The sequence below is a fragment of the Chiloscyllium punctatum genome, chromosome 9 (assembly GCF_047496795.1).
Source record: "Chiloscyllium punctatum isolate Juve2018m chromosome 9, sChiPun1.3, whole genome shotgun sequence".
Taxonomy (NCBI): domain Eukaryota; kingdom Metazoa; phylum Chordata; class Chondrichthyes; order Orectolobiformes; family Hemiscylliidae; genus Chiloscyllium; species Chiloscyllium punctatum.
The window spans coordinates 124,084,171-124,109,294 of record NC_092747.1 but is presented as its reverse complement, the minus strand read 5'-3'; the positions used below and the strand labels follow the sequence as shown (position 1 = coordinate 124,109,294).

The following is a 25,124-nucleotide window of genomic DNA, read 5'->3' as shown; positions in this document are numbered from 1 at the left end:
TTAAATCTGTGTTTTCTCGTGATTTTGTCTGTTTCTTACATCTTGAAGGAACCTTTATTGAGCACTTTGTTGGAATGAGCTTGTTTTTAAAAAGATACAAAGCTTTAAGAAAATGGCATACTTGTAATAAATGAAGGTTGAACACTGAACTAGAGCTAAGGAAACTCACAAGTAATAATGTAAACTAAGTCATAATAGGAAAGACCTGGTCTGTGCATCTTGATCATTATTTTTATGCCTGCACTCCGAAGCTGTGCAAGCACATACACTCTTTGATTTACTCCTGACAGAATATTGAAAAATTTAGAAAACGCCCAGAGATGATAAGCCAGAATACAAACCACATGTACTTTGTTCTGCCAGTATCAAGTATCAAAATATTTTATATCAGCCTTTATCCTGCATAACTTAACATATGTGGGAAAAATATATTTTGGTTTGTGAAGAGCTCACAATTCCTTTTCTTGTAGTGTCTTTGATAATAAAAAAATTTCAGAGTTACACAGCCCAAGGGCTTTCACAAAGTCGGAGATAGCTGTAGTCTTCAGTTATTCTGTGTGGAATAGCTGCCAAACTTTTACTGAAGCTGTTTATTGTTGGATATGCAGTTCAATTTCCCTTGAGGATTCCACCTACCTTCTCCTTTGAGAATTCTGCCACTTTAAAACATTGGGGTAGTAAAGTACTCACCGTGACCCGTTAAATATCAAAAGACATCTACTCTCTTTTACAGTTAACAGGAGGCACAATTCTTGTTTCCAAATTCATTTTCATATTGTTGCTGCAATAGTCCCACTACCCCACGTGTTTTTTTATTTAAATGGTGTTGTATTATATTTTATTTTGTTGACTGCAGGTAGTTCTTCTATAAGGCGATGGTTGTGTTCTTGCGCAACACTGCATTGTATAAAAATTGCGCTTGAGTAGAAACACATTTTAAAGGTTTACTGTTCAGAAACAGTGTACCCCAATTTGTCAATTGTGTTACAGTGAATTCATGTTAACGAAACGCACGTTATAGCAGAACAACCTGTATTTGAAAAATCAAGGCTACTAAATCAATTCCTGAGGCCAGGTCGTAAGCAAGAAAGTAAAATTATATTCTACAATGCCAATTTAATACAATCAAAGTTGCTCAGCTGGGACAGTGAGGAGGGTTGGTTGAGGGAAGATTTAAAAAAAAACTTAGGATCCTGGGGAGAGAACAGCCCACAATATTGTGCAGAGCAGATGTGCTCCACAAAGTAAGTTACAAAAAGAAAATTGACCTTTCTTCGACAGCCAGTTATGGACTACTTATTCAGTTGGATACAAACAGAAAAGGCAGTCTTCTGAGAGGAATCTTGAAACAAGCATGCAGCCCCTAAACAGTATGTAGCAAAGGGACCAAACTTGTTTCAGACCATCTCCAGGATTGTTTAGTTGTTGAAAAATCTTTTTAAGGAATATGGGCACACATTTTACTGCCAATCTATAATTGCCCAGGGGGCAGTTCAGAGTCAACCACATTGCTGTGGATCTGGAGTCACATGTAGACCAAACCAGTAAATGAAACACATGCTCCCTTTCAAACAATCAAAAGTGCTTCCATAATCATTATTTGGCTAGCATTCAAATCCAGATTTTTATTACTTCAAATTTCATCATCTGCTATGGTGGGATTTTGATCCATCTCTCCAGAATATTAAACTGGAATTCTGAATGACCAGTCCATAAAGTCACCACTACATCACCATCTCCCCTTAAATTGTCAATGCTAATGCGGCACTGAAAATACATCAGGTACTCATGGTATGCAGGACATGGCCTTGCAATACTAGGTATTTCTGCACACATTGTGACCAAAGGTTGGGTGTAACACTACCTCATTTCAATCCCATCTTTATATTAAATGCATTATGCAAGAGTATACAAAACTATACAAGTTCTTCAGCCCAATAAAAACAATGACTGCAGATGCTGGAAACCGGAGTTTAGATTAGGGTGGTGCTGGAAAAGCACAGCAGTTGAGGCAGCATCCGAGGAGCTGTAAAATTGACGTTTCGGACAAAAGCCCTTCATCAGAATATGAGTTCTTCAGACCATCAAGCCTACGCTGATTCTTATTTTTTATTTGGACCCGCTACATTTTGCCCTTGGGGGTTCTGTCCTTCTGCTCGCCTCCTTTACATGTGTCTATCAATGTATGCCTTCAATGTTGCTAATGTGCCTTATTGCAACACCTCCAATGGCAGTGTGTTTCAGGCACCCACCACCATCTGTGAGAAAAATTTTCCTCACACTTCCCCCTGAAACGTTTGCCCTCTCATCTTGAACTTGTGCCCTCTTGTAGTTGACCTGTCCACCCCAGGAAAATGATACTGCCTATTCACCATATCAATGCCTCTCATAAATTTGTAGACCTCTAACACATTTCCCCCCCAGCCTCTGACTTTCCAGTAAAAATAATTTGAACTTATCCAACCTCTTCTTAGAACTAAAACCCTCTAGGCAACATTCTGGTAAACCTTCTCTGAACCCTGTCCAAAGCATCCAGATCCTCCTGGTACTGTGGCGAACAGAATTGCATGCAATATTGCAAATGTTGCTTAACCAAAGTTTTATACCTCTATAACATAACTTGCCAACTTTAATATTCAATGCCCCAGCCAATGAAGGCAAGTGTGCTGCATGTCTTCTTGGACTACCTTATCCCCCAGTGTTTCCACTTTCAGGGAGCGATGGACATATCAATGCTCCGGGTTCTACCATTTATTTGATCTTCCAAAGTGCGCCAAGTCACATTTGTCTAGATTAAACTTCACCTGCCATTTCTCTGCCCAAGTCTGCAATCTATCTACATCCTGCTGTATCCTTTTGACAATCCTCATCACTATCTGCAAATCTACCAATTTTGGTGTCATCCTCCCTCCAGCTCTTGCAGCTGGCTCCTCCTGAAAGGAATGTGGGTGAACTGAAGCTAGGAATGAGAACCCCTGTGCTGGATTTTAAATCTTCAAAGTGCTCTTTTTATTTAAAATCCCCAATTCAATGTGAGAAAGGGTAGATTTTACTAAATTACATCCCTGTGGAGAAAGATAGTGTGCACCACGTCTGGCAGGATTTCTGTCCCTGTGAAAGTGCACCTTTGAATTATTACTGTGTCTGAATCCCCAGCTTTGCTGTGGACCCACAAAGGTCTGAGATCGAAGTGCAAATGTGCTGAATCCACCTGCCAGTGTCTTTACTTTATAAATTTAAAACACATTTCAATGCAACAAAATGAGTGTTTTTTTGAAGAAGGGATGATAAAGAAAATCACTGGTCAGCATTACTATTTTCAATGGACCCTTTCTCCAGTTCCGACAATAAAAGTAATCCATCTCTGCCACATTTTTAAAATAGGGAATGAAACATCAAATTTTCTCTTCAAAAATGTTTTGTGTGCCTGGAGTTTTTTGCTCTTGAGTCATTACAGCTTTAACTAACCTTGTTCAGGGACTGGGGGTTTGGTTGTTGTAGATTTTATCTTGAGTGCGTCCTTGGCAGACATGTCACAGCAGGAACCTTTATTAGTATCCTGATCGCTGTCGGCTTGGTCACTGTCTCCATGTCCGCTGTCCCTCAAACTAACCCTCTCTGGATCTTTGAACGTGGAACTACTGTAACAAAAGACAGCATTGTTCATCACCACATCAATTTTCAGTAATTTGGTCTGACTGAGCAATGCAGACAGGAATGCAAATGCAATTCCTGAGCAAGACATTTAACAGCACTTACCTTTGAACAAACTGCTGCCTGCTGCCCATGTAATTGGGCTCTGTGGGAAAATTGTCTGTCTGTGAAGAATAGATGAAGAAATTTAAGATTATTGGTATGTATTAAAATCTCCTAGAGTGAAACAAAATTTCCAAGAGGATGATGATTAATAATTCAAATATTCATTTTTATCTTTAGATTTGTCCAGTACAATTCCTTTAAAAAAACCTCTATAATTGCGTATGCTAAACAAACAGATTACCACAGGGCAAGAATTTTGCTGGTTTGGTGCAACAATGGAAGATAAAATAAGTCTTTATTCTGCTAATTTTGAATTTGAGTGTGGCTGAAAATAAGGAAAACGCTGGCTTTCCATTATCATCAAGCGATTCTGGGTGGGATTTTCAATTCATTATTATTTTTGTCACTTTACAATTTGGAAATATATTCAATATTGCATAACACAATTCACAGAATTGCAGTGACAGCTTTCTTCTCTGACAGACTGTGTTTAATTTTCCTTGATCGAGAGCTGGTTAATGTGCTTGTGTTTCTTTGAATTATTTCATGGTATCGAAAATAATTGGATAAGTTACTTTGTATATCACACAGCAAATAGTATATGACTGAAGTGGACAATGCTGAGATGAGGTTAAACTCACCCCAGAACTTTCAAAGTAATCAAATGTTTTGATAAAGAAGTGTAAAAATCTCCTCAATTTCTAAAGTGCAAAAGAACTGCTGAGCAGAATTGCAAGAAGCTATGTAACCATGCAAAATTCCTGCCACCACTGAGTAGAAACAATGAGGAAGTTTTTGATCTTACGTAAGCGTAAAATACTGAAACAAACATGAGTAATGAACTGGCACTTCAATTGTTTTAGATAGTGACAGATGTTGGTCGCTTTATTCTCCTGTTAACATTCTAAGGCACATTTTCAAAGAAAATGTAAAGATATAAATTTTGTAAGTGAAATATAATTAGATTTCTCAAACAGTCATTGTATTTGTTATATTCTACAGTACTGAGACATTGTTGATACTATTCTGTGACATGTGGCTTTGTCTTTAGTTCAAGAAAGATGTACAGAGTAATAAACAGACACGATAAGCACGATTTGGATTTTTGGTGTGTAACAACCACAGAAGCTGGATCCAATTTGGCATTGCTGAATTTGACTACTAAAAGTTGAAGTAAGGTGTGTCCACACAAAATAAAATTTCAGTCCCTGTTACAAACCCTTATTGTTAACTTTTATTGCTGGACCATATGTAAATCTTATTATTTCTACAGAAACAACATAAATCAATACATTTCATTTGACACACAAAGAAACTGAAATTGCTGGAGAAACTCAGCAGGTCTGATAACACCTGTGGAGAGAAAGCAGAGTTGATGCTTTGGATTATCTGATGAAGATGTCACTGGACCCAAAACGCTGGCTCTGCTTTCTCTCTCCACAGATGCTGCCAGACCTGCTGGGTTTCCCCAGCAGTTTCAGATTTCCATAATCTGCAGCTCTTAGTTTTATTTGTTTCATTTGGCACATGGGATGGGGATTTCCTCCTCTCAAAGTGGCTGGGAAGATGGCATGCAGGCCAAATAGTTGGCACTGGGAGCTGTCCACCCCCTTTCCACCACCCGAGAAATTAAATTCTAGGCTGGAAGACCCATTGTTAACCTTTATTACCCACCAATTAAGGCCCTTAAATTGTTAATTAACAACTATGTAAAGGCCTCAATTTGCCTGAGTTTCCACTTCAGGCAGATTTGGCCTAATTGCCTGGTGAAACCAGGATGGGCAGGCTGTCAGTTTGGGATGGAGGTGGCAGGATGGGGATCTGCATTAAGTTGTGTAAGACTGAGGTACTTGATCTAGAAAAATGGGAGGTGGGTAGACATCTGAGAGCCAACCCTGCAAACCTACTCTCTCTGGTTTTGGCAGAACGCAAGTCATTGACAAATGATGTAAATAATTAAGACCTGAACACAGACCCCAGTAACTAACAATATGTGCCTTTCTCACCATTGATCAATTATCTGGGTAGCAGGCAATGGAAAGCTGCTGACAAGTTTTGGAGATGCAGACTTCTGATTGGCCGGCAGTTCTAGGAGGTCAGGGCATGGTCTTTCATCTCGCCACAAGAAAGCCCAGTGGGTGCCAATCAGCTGTAGAACTGGCATCTGGTCCCAGAAGGGGTTTCCAAACAAGGTAGGCCCTGGGTTATTCTCCACCAAACATTCCAGCTTTTGGATTTAGATCTGAATCAGGGAAATCCCACCTGTAGTCATTTACTTTCTACTTATGAAGGTTGTTCTCTGGGCAAACTTCCCAGAATAGAAGCTGCACAAAAAAAAGGCATCAGGAACAGTGTTCATTAGCTCACAGTGCACCATCAGCCTGGTGAGTCTTGGGGTATCTGATTTCAGAAGACCAAAGACATAAGAGGAGAATTAAGCCATTTGCCCCATCATGGGTGATATGTTTCACAACCCCATTCCCCTGCCTTCATCCCATAATCCTTGATTCCCTTCCCAACCAAGAATTTATCTATCTTAGTCTTAAATACACCCAATGACTTTGTATCTGTGGCAATGAGTTGCACAGATTAACGACCCTCTGGGTGAAGAAATTGCTCCCTCATCTCTTGGCCCTTCACGCTGAGGCTGTACCCTCAGATCTTAGTCTCTCCTATTAATAAAACATCTTCTCCACATCCATTGTATCCAGGCCTCCTAGTATTCTGTAAGTTTCACTACCTGCAGACTCCATTGAGTACAGACCCAGAGTCCTCAACCACTCCTCATATATCAAGCCCTTCATCCCTGGAGTCATTCTTGTAAACCTCCTCTGGAACCACTCCAAAGGCCAAGATATCCTTCCACAGATACAAGGCCCAAAATTGCTCACAACATTCCAAATGCAGCCTGACCTAGGCCTTATGTAGCTTAAGCAGAACATCTTTGCTCTTGCATGCAAGCCTTCTTGAAATGAATGCTGACATTGCATTTGCAGTGCCATGAGTCATGCTCTACCTGAGAAGGTCACACTGAATATTGACTAATGTTGCCTGAAATCCATCAAAAAGAAAGAGAATAATCTAACACTAGTTGGACATCAAACTCAGGTAGCAAATCATGCTATGAGTTTCTTATGATAGGATGATGTAAAACAGCATTATGACGTAGGAAATAACCATCCTTCCAGTTATCTCAGACTTTATTAATTACATAACAGGATCTCTTATTACCAGAATGAAACTCACTGACAAGCCAAGAGATTGGAGGTGATCAGCTATAACATTTGTGGTTCTTTGTGTAAAATTATACATCTAATGAATCCCCTCTGTCTCTCCCTCCTTCTCCAAACGTCTCCAAAGTAAAGTCTGGAACTCAACTCACTATAAAATCCTGTTAATCCTGGGAACATTGGTGCTTTTAACACCACGGTAGGTATAGGTTTTGATTAAAATGCATGTCATAGGATATGGAACAAAGGCAGGTAAATGGGAGCTTAGCATGAAACCGTGCAGAGGAAGTGTGTGGATCCATCTTCAGAATCCCCAAATTGTTTGGGTATTCCCACTCATTGGGGGGGCGGGGGGGGGGGGGGGGGGGGAGGGTGTGATGGTGGCGGGAGTGACCACTGAAAGGTTGGCCCATGAACAGGATAAAAGGGAACAGTGAAAACCTCAGCACCAGCCTCACATCAGTAAATGCAGGCAAGAACTGGTCTGTAATTGGAAAGCAGAGAGGGTGGCAGCAGTCAGGAAAGCTGTAGAAAACTGGGAGGGAACAGGTAGCAAGACTGTCAGGAAGGGGAGCAAGGCCAGTGGGCAAAGTCAATGAGGCCAAAGAGCAAAGATTACTGCTGCCAGAGATTATGGCCAGTGAGAATGGTCAGGAACATTCGTCTGATCAGGGAGAGAGGGGTCCGGGAGTGAGGCCAAAAGCCAAAGTTGGGGAGTGAGGATGAGTGCCTGGGAAGATCAAGGGTCTGTAGAGGGAGCCTGGAGCCCAGCAGCACAGCCTAAGGCACTGTAAAGCGATAACAGACAAGCTACAAGGGAGAGATAAAGAACAAGCTGCAAATTGGGGTAGGGAGGAACAATTGGAAAGGGGGAGTGAGGACCTAAAGTGGGGAGAAGGGCTGTAAGGAGTGGGGAGAGTTAGCAAAGTGGGAGGAGAGGGGCTACGAATGGATGGCGAGTTGCTGGCAGGGAAGGCTGAGGAGCTGGAAGGGGAAGAGAGAGAGAGACAAGAGGAAAGTAGCAGCAAACAGGAAGCTCCACCAATGGTGGACTCAGTCCTCAAAAGGTGGGGAGATTACAGCTATAAAAGGAAACTGATTTTAAGTTTTTCAACAAAGAAATACTCAGCTAACTGGGAACAGGAAAACTGATGCAAATAATTCCTAATGAATTGATGCGGTCATCTCTAGATTAAAGCTACAAGAGATCAGGAGATACTAAATGAGAGAATGCTATTATAATCACGAGTCAACTGTTTTCTTTAATATTGAACAGTTTGCTTTCATAAAGACTTGCCCTTATATGTTATCACCTCTTCGGGAATGTCACATACTGTGAATTACTCAAGGAGCAGTGATCTGTGTCAAGAGACAAATAAACAACCATTTAGCTAAACAACATTAGCTGACTCCACTAGTTCACAGAAACCTTGCTTAGGGTGATGGCTTTGTGTATAAAGAAATATGTCAGTTATGTTTGTATTAAAAAAAATTATTCTTAACTCATACCTGTTCTTCCATGCCAATTCAAATTTTATAGTGTCTAGGAAATTAATATTTTCCTTGTGTTGTGCCTTTCAATTTAATGGAGTGGTGATGATTATTGGGGATGTCAGCGAACGTTTCTAATTCTATTTCTGGATGAGCCCACGTCCCCCATCAATTAACAATTACCCTTTCTTGACTCTTAGTGTTCTTAACTAAGATTTTCATTCTCAAGTTGGATGCACTGAGGTGGGAAAAATACAAGTTCCACAAATGCAAACGTGGCAGCAGCTACTTCTCATTTCCAGTCTGGGAGCTGACTGGCTTGGGATTTGAATCTGGGAAGATTGGAGAAGGCTGCCAGGCTGCTGAAGTGAGCTGGGTGGAAGTCTGTCTGGGACCTCTGGCACTACGGTTAAAGATTAAAAATAAAAATGAAAACACAAATCCTCCTCACTGTCCATGGCTCAAACATGCCAAGCCCTACCACATAACACACTGCAGCCACCACAACGGTCCCCACCTCTATGCCAAACTGTCCCCCTGCACCTGTACCTCATGTGTCAAGCTACATCCCTGTCATCACCTTATCACAGATAACCATCTCCCATAGACGCTCATACACTTAAAGGCCCACAATCTCCATAGATCCTGTGCTAACCCAGTTCTAGCTCATCACACACCCACCACCCTTTGCACTTCTTGACCAATGTCAACTCATGTATCATCAGCATGGCCATATCTCAGGATGCATGCTGGCAAAAAGCAATCTATCTATTGATACTGTCATTCATGAGAAACAAAAAAATTCAACACATTGAAATTCCTTCAGCTAGTCTCATTGGAAGAGAAACATTTCTATCTGTAAGCAGTTGGCTGTTCATCAAAATGTTTACTTGATAGGTATGCCTTGATTGGGAAATAAGTCATGCATCATGAATCCTACAATGAATCACTCTCTTCATCCAAAGCACAGTGGCAGCAGTGTGAACCAGCTACAAGATGCATTATAATAACTCAACAAAGCTCCAATAATAGCACTTTCTAACCCTGCAACCACTACTACCCAGAAAGACAAGATGATCAGATGTGTAGAACACCACTGCCTGCAAATTCTCTTCCAAGTACAACAACATCGTAAACACAGTCACAGAGTCTAATCCTGGAATTTCCTTCCTCCCAGCACTGTGAAACTCTGAAGGACTGCAGTGGTTTGAGAAGGTAGCTCACCACTACCTTTTTGCTCAAAGGCAATTTGGAAGGGGAATGAAAACTGGTATAATCAACAATGCCCACATCACAGGAACATTAAAGTAAACGTGTTTATGCATCTTTTACGCAAAAGCATGCAAATTTTCACATTCCCAAATGGTTCCTTTCCTTTATCATAGGACAGCCCGCCTCCATCAGTAGTGTCCTATGACCAGACCCAAATGAATATCTTATAACGTCAAAAAGGCACCCTGCCTATCCAGAAAAATGCACTGAGATCTATTCTAATCTTTACGTCCCAGCTACCCCAAGTTCTACATTCCAGGGACTCCAAAACCCAAATTTTCACGGAGGCCATTGATTATTTAAATGGTCACTGCTTTCAGGAACTGTTCATGCATGAACTACGACTCTCCCCAATCCTACCTCCATGAAATGTGAGATACTGAGCTCAGAAGAGGGACTCAGGTTTCCTGTCTTCTTCTGGCAATAGGAATGCTCCCCATCCTGTCAAAAACCCAGGACTAAATGACTACATCACCTTATGAGTGGGTTAATGAGACAGGAAAAGTACCCAAAATCAAAAAGTCTTATTTGAGAAATCTTAAATGAGCTCTCAGGAAAACAAAATATTTGATCCATGATGCAGGTGTTGTGTAGAGCAGCCATAATCTAATTGAATGGTCATCAGGCAATGAGTTGAATGGGAAGTGCTGGAAAATCTCAGCAGGTCTGTAACATCTGTGGACAGAAATCAGAGTTAATGTTTTGGGTCCAGTGACCCTTCTTCAGAACTGATGATAGCTAGGAAAAGGATGGTTCTTCCGTAGAAATTAGGGTGGAGGGAATGTGGAGAAGTAAAAGAAAGGTGGCGACAGATCCCAAAGACAGAGAAAAACAATTGGACAAACAAAGCAGTGGAGGAGTGCCAGCCTGGGATAATGAATAGTTGCTAATGGGAACTATTAGTAGCTAACAATGGGTCGTGTGTGGTAGCAGCCCATGTTTTGCCAGGGCCAGGTGTATGGGGCTAGGGGAAAGCATGCAGAAAAGTGCTCAAGTTTTACAATTGTTGAACTCGATATTAAGTCCAGAAGACTCCAGCAATCCCAAGTGAAAAATGAGATATTATTCTTCTAACTTGCATTGAGCTTTGCTGCAGCACTGCAGCAAGCCTGAGAGAGATGCTGGCCAGGGAAGAACCTTACCACTTCAACACACCTGTTTCCTGGCCAACATCTTTGTCTCAGGCTTGCTGCAATGTTCCAGTGAACCTCAGCTGGAAGAACAACGCTTCATTCTCTGCTTCAGAATTCTGCAGTCTCCTGGACTTAATATTGAGTTCAGCAATTTGAGGGCTTGAGCACTTTTGCCCAAGCTTTCCCCCACGTACACACACCAGGCCTTGCCAACACATGGGCTGAACTATTCCCATTTGCAACTACTGTATTCATTCTCCCAGGCTGACAATCCCCTACTGCTTTGTTTGTCCAACTGTTTTTCTCTCTCTTTGGGCTCTATCTCCACCTGTCACTTACTCCTCCCCCTACTCTATCTTCTACATTAAATACATTATTTTCCTAGCTACCATCAGTTCTGAAGAAGGATCACTGGACCTGAAACATTAATTCTGATTTCTCTCTACAAATGCTACCAGACCTGCTGAGATCTTCCAGCAATTTCTGTTTTTGTTTCAGATTTTAACATCTGCCATTCTTTCGGTTTTTTGCTTAATGAAGTTAATGGCTTCATCCAATTCCTGGTGTTCCTATGATGCTGGGCACAACAGAAAAGATGACCCTGGCAGATATCATAAACCTACCACACCTAATATTGCAAGTTTTGTTTATCCTAATGCTACTCCAGAAATAATTTGTATCATACTAGTATTCCATATTATCTGTTTGTGACATGCAAATGTGTCCTGGTCTAAATGTAGCCTTAATGAGCCTGGTCGCAATTCTGTTTGCAATTCAAAATATCCCACTTATAGGAAGAAGTGAAAAAGACCAAAAAATGTGCAACATGCTATATCTATTCCCAAAACAAATATGGAAGTTTATTCCACCTATACACAAGATTGCACCCATGACGTCATGATAACTCATATTTTTCTGCCCGTGTAAGGTTTTAGCTCAGAAGCCTCTTCAAGTAAAAACAAAGAACATTACAGTACAGGAACAAGCCCTTCAGCCCACCAAGCCTGCATTGATTCCTCGTCCTTATTTAGAGCTGCTACTTATTGCCCATATGTGGTTTCTATCCCCCTGTTCGCCTCCCATTCATGTGTAAGTCTTAAAGTGTTACTTAATACCACTACGTAACATGTCTTCATTCACTTAATTTCAGTTCAGAGAAAGGGCAAACTGTCTGGACACAAATTATGTAACAGAAATAAGGGAGACTCATACTGTAGTGATGGATTGGAACTGTTAATCAGGGCGCCCTGGCTGACAGATATAAACAAAAGTGTCAGAGGTTCTGTTCACTCTGAGAGCTGGGTCTGAGCAATCCGGGCCATTGTCAAGTACTATTCAAATGTAAATAAGAGGCGAGTTAGTGATGGGATACTGGTCTCTGTGGAGTTATTTCCCAACCAATATGAAAACATAAAGCATAAACAGCAAAAACATAAATATACCACTTTTAACACTGAAAACACCCCAAGGAATTTTGGTGGTGTAAAATAAATAAACATGAAACTGAAAGAACAGCTTTTGTATCTGTATGCAGTGATACTAGCTACAAACATAGCCATAAAACTCTCCACTTCAATGATTCAACTTTCTTTTTGAGAGTTCTGCAATAGAAACCTCGATACACAGCACATGAACCACTCAATTTGAAACAAATGTTATCGATCCATCTTCTCACTTGCTTATTAGTTATCCTTTTTTCTGTAGATAAAGCCAAAGCAATTTTGGCAAAAGGGTTTCCAAATAAGGGTCCTGAAATCAGAATTATTTGCAATGCCAATCAAAGCTTTAAAAAAATCTATTAAAAGCCATGGAATAATCAAGATTACTACCACACAAATTCATCAAATCTGTCAGGAACTTAAATTGGGATAGACTCGTTTCAGATATCACCTTATCCCATATCCTAAGTGTGAACTCACATTTGGGGAAGAAGCTGGATTTGTTTAAAATTTTTGTTTAAATGACTATAGTCCATTGAAGACTCACCACTGAAATCAGACAAACAACTACAGATGCTGAAGACCTGAAATAAAAACAGAAATTCCACGTGTCTGACAGCATGTTTAGATTAGATTCCCTGCAGTGCGGAAACAGGCTCAACAAGTCCACACCGACCCTCGGAAGAGTAACCCACGCAGACGCATTCATCTACTGATGCACCTATCACTACGGGCAATTTAGCATCGCCAATTCACCTGACCTGCACATCTTTGGACTGTGGGAAGAAACCCACACAGACTCAGGGAGAATATGCAAACTCCACACAGACAGTCGCCTGAGGCTGGAATCAAACCTGGGTTCCTGGTGCTGTGAGGCAGCAGTGTTAACCACTGAGCCACTGTGACACCCATGTAACTGCCACTGCCAAAATTCACATAGCAGAGGATGGTTGTGTGGTCAGAAAATAGATTTAACGCTTCGAGTCCAGTGAACTTGTTCTGAAGAAGAGTCTCTGAACCGGAAATGTTTCTCCAGTAATTTCTGCTTTTGTTTGAGAACTCACTGTTTTCTTCTTGCTTTGTGCCTAACACTGTTAAGATGCTTCAAGACTAGGCAAGCTAAATGAATTTCACACAATAAGATTTCGAACATATAAAAATCTAAATAATATAAACAGTCGTTAAGAAATACCCCCAGTGTTGGAAGGTCACTGGTTTGTTTTCATCTATTTTGCAAAATGTGGAATATGTCCAATTATTTTGGGATATGGAGCTGTTGTTGACAATTATTATTATTCTTTAATAAACATTTATGTGATCTTTCGTACGTGTCAGTTCATTCATTTATTGCTTAATCCAACAGCACCAGTAACAGCGCTGCTAGCTTGGCTATATTACAGCAACGTATTTACATCATTCAGTAAAAATATGTCCTTAGCAATAGGTTCACTGTCAATAAAAAGCACATTAAGACCCTATTGAAAGGGTTTCCCTGTCAATTACAATACAGAAAGGATTCTATTGCCAGATTTCTCCTGTCAATTTAATACAGTAGGTCATATTAACAGCACTGTCTTGTCAATAAAACAGTTCTGAATCCTATTAATGATGCTATCCTGCCAATATCATCTGATTTCTTATTTTGCAGCCTCTTCAGTACCTACAGAATGGGATTATAGGGTTACTTTGTGTCTATCTGATGGACTGCATATAAATTTATCTGAAATTTTCTCTGAAATCTAACTATTAAACTGCGTGGTTTCTCCACATACATGCATACAAGTAATAATTATCAAGCAGCCTTAACAAATGAGGAACAGTCTTTGAATCATAGAGAATACAGGAAATGAACAAATTATGTGCTGATTATTTTGGACGGTACTGTTACAAATCATGCATCTAGTCCATGCATCTGATAGCAAACCAGTGGTTATAGTATGTAATGGGTGCATTTATAGTTGCATGCACGGGTAAGCAATGCATTTTACAACCTCAGGACATTGCAAAGCACTCTTGCAGTCAATGAAATTGAAGCATTTGGATTCATGAAACTCAGCATGAAAATTGTTACAAAGCAAGATTCTCGAAATTAATTTATGGAACAACGAGATAAACTATTTTAAGGATGTAGATTTAGATAAATATTGAACAAGACATTGAGGAGAACAATCCCATTTTTTTCTACAAATAGTATCCAAGATCATTTTCATCCTGAGAAAACTTGGTTTAATATTGATAGTTTATCTGTTCCACAAAACTGTCTTAGATTATATGTTCAAGTTTCACGAATTTGGATTTTGAAGTCACAATCTCTTTGTTCAAAGGCTAGCATACTCCCCAGTGAACCAAGGCTGACACCTCTGCATTTATAGCCAGGTACCAGTATATTAGACTGTCAGAATTTGTGCAATACAGAAATACAAGAGAGCATTAAAGCCCAACATTGCCAAAATAAGGCTGAATTATATTCAATTAGAATAGATTCTTTGTTTCATCAGTTCTTTATGATTTGGAGAAAAGCATGATTTATGTAATAACAAAGTTGTAAATGCCGCGTTCCTGAATGAGCTGAATTAAATAAACATTAAATAAATTTGCATGAGAAGAAAATAAAAATGAATATTTTCAAATAGCTCACTTGCTTAAATGTATAGAAACTTGCACATTACAAGAACTTAATTTGTGTACATTTCGGTATGCACTGTCATCAGTCAAAATGAATGGTGGCTCTGGACACTGAATTATGTTTAGATGCAACATCCTTGTCAATGCTAAATCTTGCCACTATTTCAGTAAGTATCAAAATCCAACTTTCAACTGCTGTTGGAGGATTATTTTGTTGTTGCTTGGCACATTTAATTACCAGCAGCAAACTAATTTGCCAATGCATTGCCACACTTAGACAGTAATTCTTCCCTATTTCAATATTCTCCACCACAAATAATTAAAAAGGTGAGTCATGTCAAAAATTCCTCTGAATTGAACATCAATGAACAGGCTTTGCAGATTACTCAGTGAGTAATTCAAAATGTCTGGAATTAAGCAGACACAAGCGTGTAAATGTGCTTTGAAACTGAAGAGCCACTGGGTAGGATATATAAGCTGGAAGAATTTTTATCAGCGTATACGCAAGAACTATCGAACAGTCAATTTAGTCAATGTTACTGCTTAAAAGGAAAACAAAATGACATAACTTACCTCTACACTGAATTCAAAACATACCTATAAACACCCTTTGCCCTTACAACACAGAACAAGATAACACGGACATAGGAAAAGGAGTAGGCCATTCCACCTGTTTATCTTGTTCTGCATTCAAACTGATCACGAGGGGGCATAACTACAAATTGAGGGGTGTTAGATTTGAGACAGATGTCAGAGGCAGATTCTTTACTCAGAGAGTGGTAAGGGCATGGAATGCCCTGCCTGCCAATATAGTTAACTCAACCACATTAGGGAGATTTAAACAATCCTTGGATAAGCACATGGATGATGATGGGATAGTGTAGGGTGATGAGCTTAGAATAGTTCACAGGTCAGCACGACATAGAGGGCCAAAGGGCCTGTTCTGCACTGTATTGTTCTATGTTCTATATATAATTGATCACTTAACTCAATTCCATCTTCCCATTATTTTAATTCTCTCAAGAGATGCGGGCATTGCCTGCATGCCAGCAATTATAGCCAGTCCCTTGTTGCTCTTGGGAAGCTGATGGTGATCTGCTCAATCCATGTGCTATAGGTAGACTCACAAGGCTCTTAGGGAAAGAATTCAAGGATTTTGATCCAGCGATATGGAAGGAAGAATGATATATTTCCAAGTCAGGATGGTGAGTGGTTTGTTGGTGATGGTATTCCTATGTATCTGATACCCTTGTTTTCGAGATGGAAGTGGTCATGAGAATGGAAGATGCTATCTAAGGATCTTTGATGAATTTCAGCAGCGCACCTTGTAGATAGTACACACTGCTGCTACTGAATATTGGTGGAGGAGGAATTGGATGCTTGCAGATGTGGTGCAATCAAGTGGGCTTTTTACCTTCAATGGTGTCAAGCTTCTTTAGTATTGTTGAAGCTGTATTTATTATATCACATTCCTGGCTTATGCCTTGTAGATGATGGACAGCTTTGGGAAATCATGACGTCAGTTAATCACTGCAATATTCCCAGTCTCTGACCTGCAATTGCAGACACTGCATTTATGTGGCAAGTCCAGTTTAGTTTCTGATCAACAGTAACCCACATAGTGTTAATAGTGGAGGACTCAGTGTTGGTAAAGGGGCTAGATTGTCTTTTACTGGAGATAGATAATGTCTGGCATTTGTGTGGCATATATGTCAGTTGCCACATGTCAGCCCAAGTCTGGATATTATTCCGGTACTGCTTCAGTATCTGAGGAGTTTCGAATGATGCTGCATATTCTGCAAACATCAGTGAACATCCTGACTTGTGACCTTATGGTGGAGGGAATGTCATTGATAACGCAGCTCAAGCTGGTTGGACCTAGGACACGTCCCTGAGAAACCCCTGCAGAGATGTCCTGGAGCTAAGATGACTGACGTCTAACAAACACAACTACCTTCTTGTGTGCCAGGTATGACTCTAACCAGTTGTGATTTTGTCCCCAATATCCATTAACATTAGTTTTGCTTGGGGTTCTTGATGCCACACTCGATCAAATGCAGCCTTGATGTCAAGGGCTATCACTTTTACCCCACCTCTGGAATTCAGCTGTTTTGTCCATGTTTGAAATAAGGCTTAATGAGGTCAGGAGCTGTGTGACTCAGGCATAACTCAAACTGGGCATTAGTGAGCAGATTAATGCTGAGTGGATGGTGCTTGATAGCAATACTGACGTGTCCTTCAATCAACTTTACTGATTATCAAAAGTAGGCTGATTGATAATTGACAGAGTTGGATTTGTCCTGCTTTTTGTGTATTAGACATAACCAAGCAGTTTTTCACATTGTCAGGTAGATGCCAGTGTTGTGACTGCACTGGAACAGCTTGGCTAAAGGAGCGGCAAGTTCTAGAACATTAGACTTCAGTACTATTGCCAGAATGTAGTCAGGATCCATAGCCTTTGATAATATCCAGTACCTCCAATTCTTTCCTGATATCACATGGAGTAAATCAAATTGGCTAAAGACTGGCACCTGTGATACTATGGACCATCACAGGAGGCCAAGATGGATCTTCCATTCAGCATTTCATGGTGAAGAATGTTGTGAATTTTTCAGCCTTATTGTTTGCGCTGATATGCTAGGCTTTTTTATCATTGAGAATGGGGATATTGGTGGAGCCTCCTCCTCCAGTGTATCTAAACAATATTCAAGATGGTGCCAACAACAGGCGACTCTTTGCGAGCTCTCTATAGCATAACTTATTCTCACATTTCTTACAAACGTTAAACACCCTATGTTCTGTATGACCTTGTAGGCTATGATCTGCCTATGTTGCTTGCAAAATGAAACTTGTCACTGTACTTAGGTACATGTGACAACAACAAAATGATATCATTGTCTATGCTATTGCTTTTGAGTAGGGATATGCCACTTAATCAAGTGATAAGAATGCATGGTGTCTGGAGTCAATGTTGAAGACTCCCAGGGCAACTTCTTCCCAACTGTATAACAAGGTGCTCCTACCTCTGCTGTGTCTGTCCTGCCAGTGGGACAGGACATATTCAGGGATGGTGACAGTGGTGTCTGGGACATTGTGTCTAAGGTATGATTCCATGAATCTGACTGTGTCAGGCTGTTGCTTGACCAGTCTGTTAGTCAGCTCTCCCAATGCTGGCACCAGCCTCCAGATGTTAGTAAGGAGGACTTTGCAGGGGTGACAGGGCTGTTCGGAAGCCTAGGTCGATATCAGGTGGTCCATCCAATTTCATTACTTTGAGACTCCATCATGACTGTTACAATTGAGTGGCTTGCTCGGCTATTTCGGATAGCAATGAAGAGTGAACCACATTGCTGCGGCTCTGGAGTCACATGTAGGCCTGATCAGGTAAGGATGGCAGTTTCCTTCCCGAAAGGATATTACTGACCAGATGCATTTTCTGTCAATCAACAACAGTTTCATGGTCGTTATCCATGATATTCTTAATTCCAGACAATTTTAATGAATTCAAATTCTGCCATCTGCTGTAACGGTATTCAATAGAACAACAGCTATGTTTCTCAACTAATAGTTTAGTGATAATATCACCAGGCCATTCCCTCGCTCTCAAATCCATATCCCTTATCCCCCTATCCTTTGTCGTCATTAAAACTTTACTGACTCCTGCCTTGAACATGCTCAATGACAGAGTTCCAAAACCCTCTGGGTTTAAGAATTCCAAAGATTCACATACTCTCAATTAAGTAATTCCTCCTAATTCCAGTCTTAAGTAGCCTACTCCTTATTTTGAGACTAAGTCCCTTAGTTCTCAACTCACCTGCCAGCAGAAACACCTGACCTACACATACCATGTAATTTCAAATTTTGTGAATTCTCCCTCATTCTTCACAGTTTTCAACTCAAAACAGACACAGAATCTTCAATTTCTCCTCATAGAACCACCTTCTCAGGATTAGTCTGGTGAATATTTGTTGCACTCCCTCCATGGCAAGTGTATCTTTCCATTGATAATTAGAGCAAAACTACACACAATGTTTGATGTGGGGTCTCACCAAGGCCCTATTTAGTGGCAGCAAGACATCTTTACTCTAGTAATCAAATCTCTTTGCAGTGCAGAAAATATATTACTTAGTTTCCTAATTGCTAGCTGCACCCACAGCCTGGCTTTTAGTAACTTGTCCCTTTGATAGCCACAGCTGATTCACATTTCCTGTTGGTTTTTTTGTGTCAGGTTATAGACAACCAGGTTTAATTGAAATCGCAAGCTTTCAGAGAGCTGCTTCTTCATCAGGTGAACTGCACTTCACTTGACAAAAGAGCAGCGCTCCAAAAGCTTGTGATTACAAATAAACCTGTTCGGACCTGGTGTTGACTTCTGACTTTGTTCACCACAGTCCAATACCGGAACCCCCACAACATGGTTTTTTGTGAGGTTGAGGAATGTACATTTGTTAAAACTATCAAATAGCTCTTTAAAGACCATACATTGCTCGTCTACTGACAAATCGTTTCTGTGCATTTTCGCAGCCCACCATAGCCAACCTGTGTCTTATACTTAATAGTTTAATTGCAAAATTTTGAGGATTTGGCAATCTAAGACAGAGAATTCTTGATAAAATCAGCATATCTGGCAACATCTGTGGAGAGAGAAAGTCTTCTTCAGGACTGAACGTTTTTGAAAAATTATTTTTATATTGTTTTGACAATGATAAGGAGGAGTAAGGGGACAAATGGTGTAGAGTTCCAGTGTAAAAAAACAATGTGGGAGTTATTAATGGTGGTGTAAGACAAAAAGAGATGCAACATGCAATAGATGTAAATTAGGATGTGAAAGAGAGAGAATAGGTCCTCTCTACAAAGAACAAAGTAAATAAGACACATACCAGACATGGCTGCGACAGGGAGATGTGTTGGTGGGGGAGTCACCAGTTGAGGAAAAAAAAGGTCATGTTGGACGCTGCCAGTGAAAGGTGGCATCATCAGAACAGATGTGGCAGAGATGGAAAAACTGGGTGATTGGACTGGAATCCTTGCAAGAAGAAGGGTGGAAGAGGTGCAGTCAATCTTCAGTTTCCTTTGCTAGATTTAAGACATTAGTTTCAGAATAAAGGATATCACTTTCAGTCCATCAATTCTCAACTAGAACAATCCCTAATAATGCTCCAGAAACCCATCTCATCTATATTCCAGGCATTCATCCTCCATAGTATGCTAGTTAGGCTTACCATGTCTAAATGTAAACTATTACTATATTATTCATGTTACACACACCTCCAATATCCTGATTTTTGGATTCATCGATAGTCTGCTTGCCAAGCTACTGAGCTTGTGAGCAGATATTTTGTCCCCTTTCTAGGTGACACAGGAGGCAACACAGTACTGATGATGTCACCTAGAAAGAGGATGAAATATCTGCCAACAGACCTATTAGCTCGGTAAGCCCACCAACAACGAATCCAACCAGTTCCCAGACTACAGATCTTCACAAAAACTTTAAATCTTGATTTTTATTATGCCCAATATCACCAATACCAGATAATGGCTTACAAATATCTCCAACCAATGATTTCTGCCCCTTGGTATCTCTTAGCTCCATCCAAACTGATTCTAGATCTTGATTCTTCAATCCAAGATCCTCTTTCCCTCATGTATTGATCACATCTCTTATTCAAAGCATGAAGTGACCTCCTTTGCCTTTGTTCTTATCCTTCCTAATGACAAATATTCTTGAATATTCAGTTCCCAGTCTTGGTCATCCTGTAACCACATCTTTATAACAGAAATTAAATCATACCCTTTGCTTGTATTCATACCTAAGAGCCAATTTGAAACTTTTGTGCAATTTCTGTGGTTACCTCACCCTCTTAGACCTTCTTAGATGTTTGGATGTGTTCTCATGTTTCCATGCTTCAAGCTTACTGCATCAATGTTGATATAGAAATATATATAGATATTGTGTTTTATTGGGTATTAATCACATTCAGCCAGGTAAAGTAAAAATACTTCTAACATGCGAACATTAATATATTTTCATTGTCACAACCATGTTGTATCTGATGGAAAATCAAATTTCCCTTTCTTACAAGCATTTGAAAATTGAAACTATGCAGCACAGATATGATAAGATCCCACACCAAACACCCTTAAATTTGCTTCTGAAAACTTTAAATGAAAACAACCCATTTAAATATATGAACAAATGGGTTAGGATACTTTTGACCATTCATAGTGGGGTTGCAGTGAACTACCGTTGTACATTGCTACAGAAGTCTAAATTTGAGTCTGAACCGAGACCAATCAAATAAATTCTTTGAATGACGTTAACAAGCTGTTATTAAACCAATATGAACAGTTACAGCTCACACCTGCTGGGAATAGTTCAAAAGCACAAACCTGCCAAAGAATCTGCAATAAATTTATAATCTGACTATGAGGAATCCTGCGGATTAATTGTGTGATAAACTAAACAAGTCATGTTGGTACAGCATCTTCTGAGATTAAGGTTAAGGTGGATTTTTGGGAGCAAGTGGAAGGGCCTTGTTTCTGCATGAAAAAGATAAGTGAGGGAAAGAAATTTAGTTCCCGGACCAACATTTTCCACCTTGAGGTGAGAAAATTTCACACGCTAATTTGAAAGGAAAGTATGAATAATTAGGCTGATTACTTCTCTTTTATGAAAAGAAATTGTTTTAACAGACTATTTCAAATTTCATTCAAGGGATTTGGACATTGCTGGATAATTCCTATTGAACCAGTGAGGTCCATCTAGTGTTGAGCTCCAAGATTTTGCCCTAGTTAAAATGAAGGAATGGCAGTATAGTTCCAAGTTAGGATGATGTGTAGATTGAGGGGGAAGTTGCAGGTGATACTGCTCTGATGCTCTTGTCCTTCTTGGTCAGAGAGATTGCAGGTCTGGAAGGAGTTGTTGAAGGGACATTGGTGATTTGCTGCAGTGCACTTTGCTTATTGTACACATTGCTACCAATTTGCATTAGTGATGGAGAGAATAAATGTTTAAGGTGCTGGATGGGCTGCCAATCCAGCAGACTGTCTTGTCTTGGATAGTGTTAAGCTTCTAGAGTCTTTGTGAAGCGGCAGTTCTGAATGTGGACAAACTTTGGGGAGTTGAGCGTTAAATTATCCATTGCATATTCCAACCCTCTGATTTGTGTGTATTGTCACAGCGTTTACATGGCTAGACCAGTTAGATTTCTGTCAATGGTAGTCTGCAGGATGTTTGTGCTAAGGTTACTGAATGTCATATGTAAATCACTAGATTCTGTCTTACTGGAGTTAGTCATTGACAGATAGTTTTGCACATTTCAGCTCAAGCTTGGATGTTGTCCAGGTCTTCCTGCATATGGACACGGATTGCTTCACTATGTGAGGAGTCAAGAATGATGTTGAACATTATGCAATCATTACAGAACATCTCCACTGCTGATGTCTGTTTTTGGGGAGGGGGGAGTGGAATGGTAATTGATGAAGCAGTTGAAGCTTATTGGCCTGGGGACACTAGCTTGACAAACATCAGCAGGTATGCCCTGAGACTGAAATAACTGACTTATAACAATGTCCACCTTCCTCTGCATTAGGTATGACTTCCTATGCATTAGGCATGACATTAGGTATGAGATCATCCTCTGCATTAGGTATGACATTGAGGCAGCATTTGACCGAATTTGGCATCAAGAAACACATGCAAAATTGAAGTAAATGGAAATCAGGGTGTTTTAATTCAATTTTGCATGTGTTTCTTGATGCCAAACTCAGTCAAAAGCTACCTCAATGTCATGGGCAGTCACTCTCACCTTACTTCTGGAGTTCAGCTGTTTGGTTCACATTTGGATCAAGACTGTAATGGGGTCAGGAGCTTTGAGGCCCTGGTGGAACTCAAACTCAGCATCAGTGAGCAGGTTACTGCTGTGCAAGTGCTACTTGATAGCACGGTTGATGACAATGATGAACTGCTCGAGATACTAAGATAATTTGTGTAACCCTAACAGAACATTCTGCAGATTTATCCCAGCAACATTAGCTACTGAAGCAAAAACAATTTAAATGCCAATTAAAATCATTGAACTGTTAGGTCAGCGTGTTGAAACATAGGTTAGCAAATGCATTGCTGTGCACACCCATTCACAAGAGGACATCATAGGTTACAAGAAGCTAAAACGAGTATGTTAAAGTGGAATGTGATATAGAATGACAATAACATGCACTTACATAGTACCACACGTAATGAAAGTAAAGACACTTCAAAAATATATAATTAGGAAAAAATGGTGTCAAATCAAAGAAGAATTAAAACAGCAGTGGTCGATTTCAGAATTACTTCCAATGAGGTGAAAAAGGGTGTCAAGTTTGGGGCTTAGACCTCTGAAGGGAAGGCAAACAATGCAAGTGGGTGTAGAAAGTCAAGAGTGCACATTGCTGTGCACTGACAGAGAAGTTTCTCACTGACCGGAGATGGGGTGTGTCACATTTACTAAGAAGTCGGTTGCTTACATGGAATTGCCATTGACAAGTATTGTGTATTTCATGCCGGCAGGTCTATCATTCTGACTCTCGCTGAATGGCTTAGGCTAAACCAAGTGGATAGCCTCACTTGAAAAACAGGGGGTCATAACAACTTGCCTTGATGGGTGGAAGTCTTTCTCATTAGCAGAGGGGAGTTCATACTGAATCTCAAATGCCTGAGGTGTGTTTCAGTGGTCTAAGGGTATACAAACTGATTTGGTATTAGATCTCAGACTGATTAGGGCTCTCATATTGATTGCAGGTCTCTCATTCACTGGTGACTCACAGTAAAGGGCCAATTTCATAGTGAATAGGGTAACCTCACAATGACCAGGTACACAAAGCCTTAAAGGAATCTCACCTGCTAGGAAGTTTCAATGATGCAACAGTTTCATTCTTACAAAAGGATCTTTCACTACAGAATGGTCTCTGACTGGGAGGATCTCAGACTGGAAAGGTCCCAAAGACACTCAAAGGTCTCTGAGTAATGAGTAAGGGTGTCTCACTTAATGGAGTCTGTCTCATATCAATGTTTGACATCTTAAAATGGTAGTGGGGATCTAATGTTGAGTAGGGGTCAGTGTCCCAGACTGATTTGAGGATACATACTGACTTGATAGGTAACTCACATTGACTGGAGAAATGGTCATTGATTCATGGTGTGGATTCATGTTGGAGATATGTCAAGAAACATCATGCACAGACAGGCACTGTCATATTATGCATAATACATTCACCTTGGTTTCGGAAAGAAGAGAAGATTAGCATTCTATATTCAGATCATATGTTTTCAATATCTGCAAACTGAATAGGGTAAACATAGATACACATTATATTGTCACATATCAGTTTGCTACCAAACACAACAAAGGCACCACAATTAAATGGTGCTTACAACACATTCACCAGTTTTTAATTTGAAATGTTGAACAGAAATTAATTTCTGTATCTCACCTATACTATTATAGACTGCAATATGAAAGACTTAGCAAATGACAGCTGTGCTGGATTTATCTGATTAATCTATTTCTGATACACATTTACAGGTGGCTTCTTGGATATATGTATTCAATTTTGTCAATTATACACTTTCCATTAAATTAATTGATTTCACCTGAGCTGTTATTTGATTGAAGCAGATCTTGTGCCCTTTCCTTATTTGATTTCGTATTAGTGAGTTTGTCCAAAATAAAAATGATGCTTTTCTGTTATAAAAAAACTTCTACAAGAAACAAGTTGCTTTCTCTATCACTAAACATACAATGAAAATATTCAATTATTCCTGGCAAGAGTGCCATTATCTGTGTGTATGCCGAACGTACTGCTGAAACGTGATGTTGATTTGGCAGAACTGTGTTCAGTATGATCATGGACTTACAAGGAAGCAATAAGAAAAATATAATCAATCTAAATTGCACCAACCAGCTATAGACAATGCAACAGTTCTAAACTTTTGTATTCGCTAAGTGTCTTGCAACCTCAGTTATCAATTGTAAACTCAAATGCTTGTAAAACTATACATCAACTGTTTGTATGAGTGTGTTTTTTATGTAATGATTATGTAAATCCATTCATTAACTTTTTAAAATTGGTATAACTATTCTTCTATATAATCAAATAATTGTCTCATTGCTGCCAGTGGGACTATGGTTCAGTGT

At 39.9% G+C, this 25,124-nt stretch overlaps 1 protein-coding gene across 4 annotated transcripts in view; it reads right to left on the bottom strand.

Moving 5' to 3' along the window:
- Nucleotides 1-25,124, bottom strand: part of LOC140481652 (protocadherin-17-like) — a 134,084-nt gene that overhangs the window by 102,977 nt on the left and 5,983 nt on the right. For 2 of the 4 annotated variants that reach the window (XM_072578183.1, XM_072578181.1), the window contains exons 2-3: nt 3,760-3,818; nt 3,469-3,638 (exon numbers count right to left, since the gene is read on the bottom strand). In XM_072578183.1, the coding sequence (XP_072434284.1) occupies nt 3,469-3,638; nt 3,760-3,818 (229 nt within the window). Of the gene's footprint in view, nt 1-3,468; nt 3,642-3,759; nt 3,819-25,124 lie in introns of all 4 variants that reach the window. The other 2 variants (XM_072578182.1, XM_072578180.1) reach the window with 1 other exon arrangement.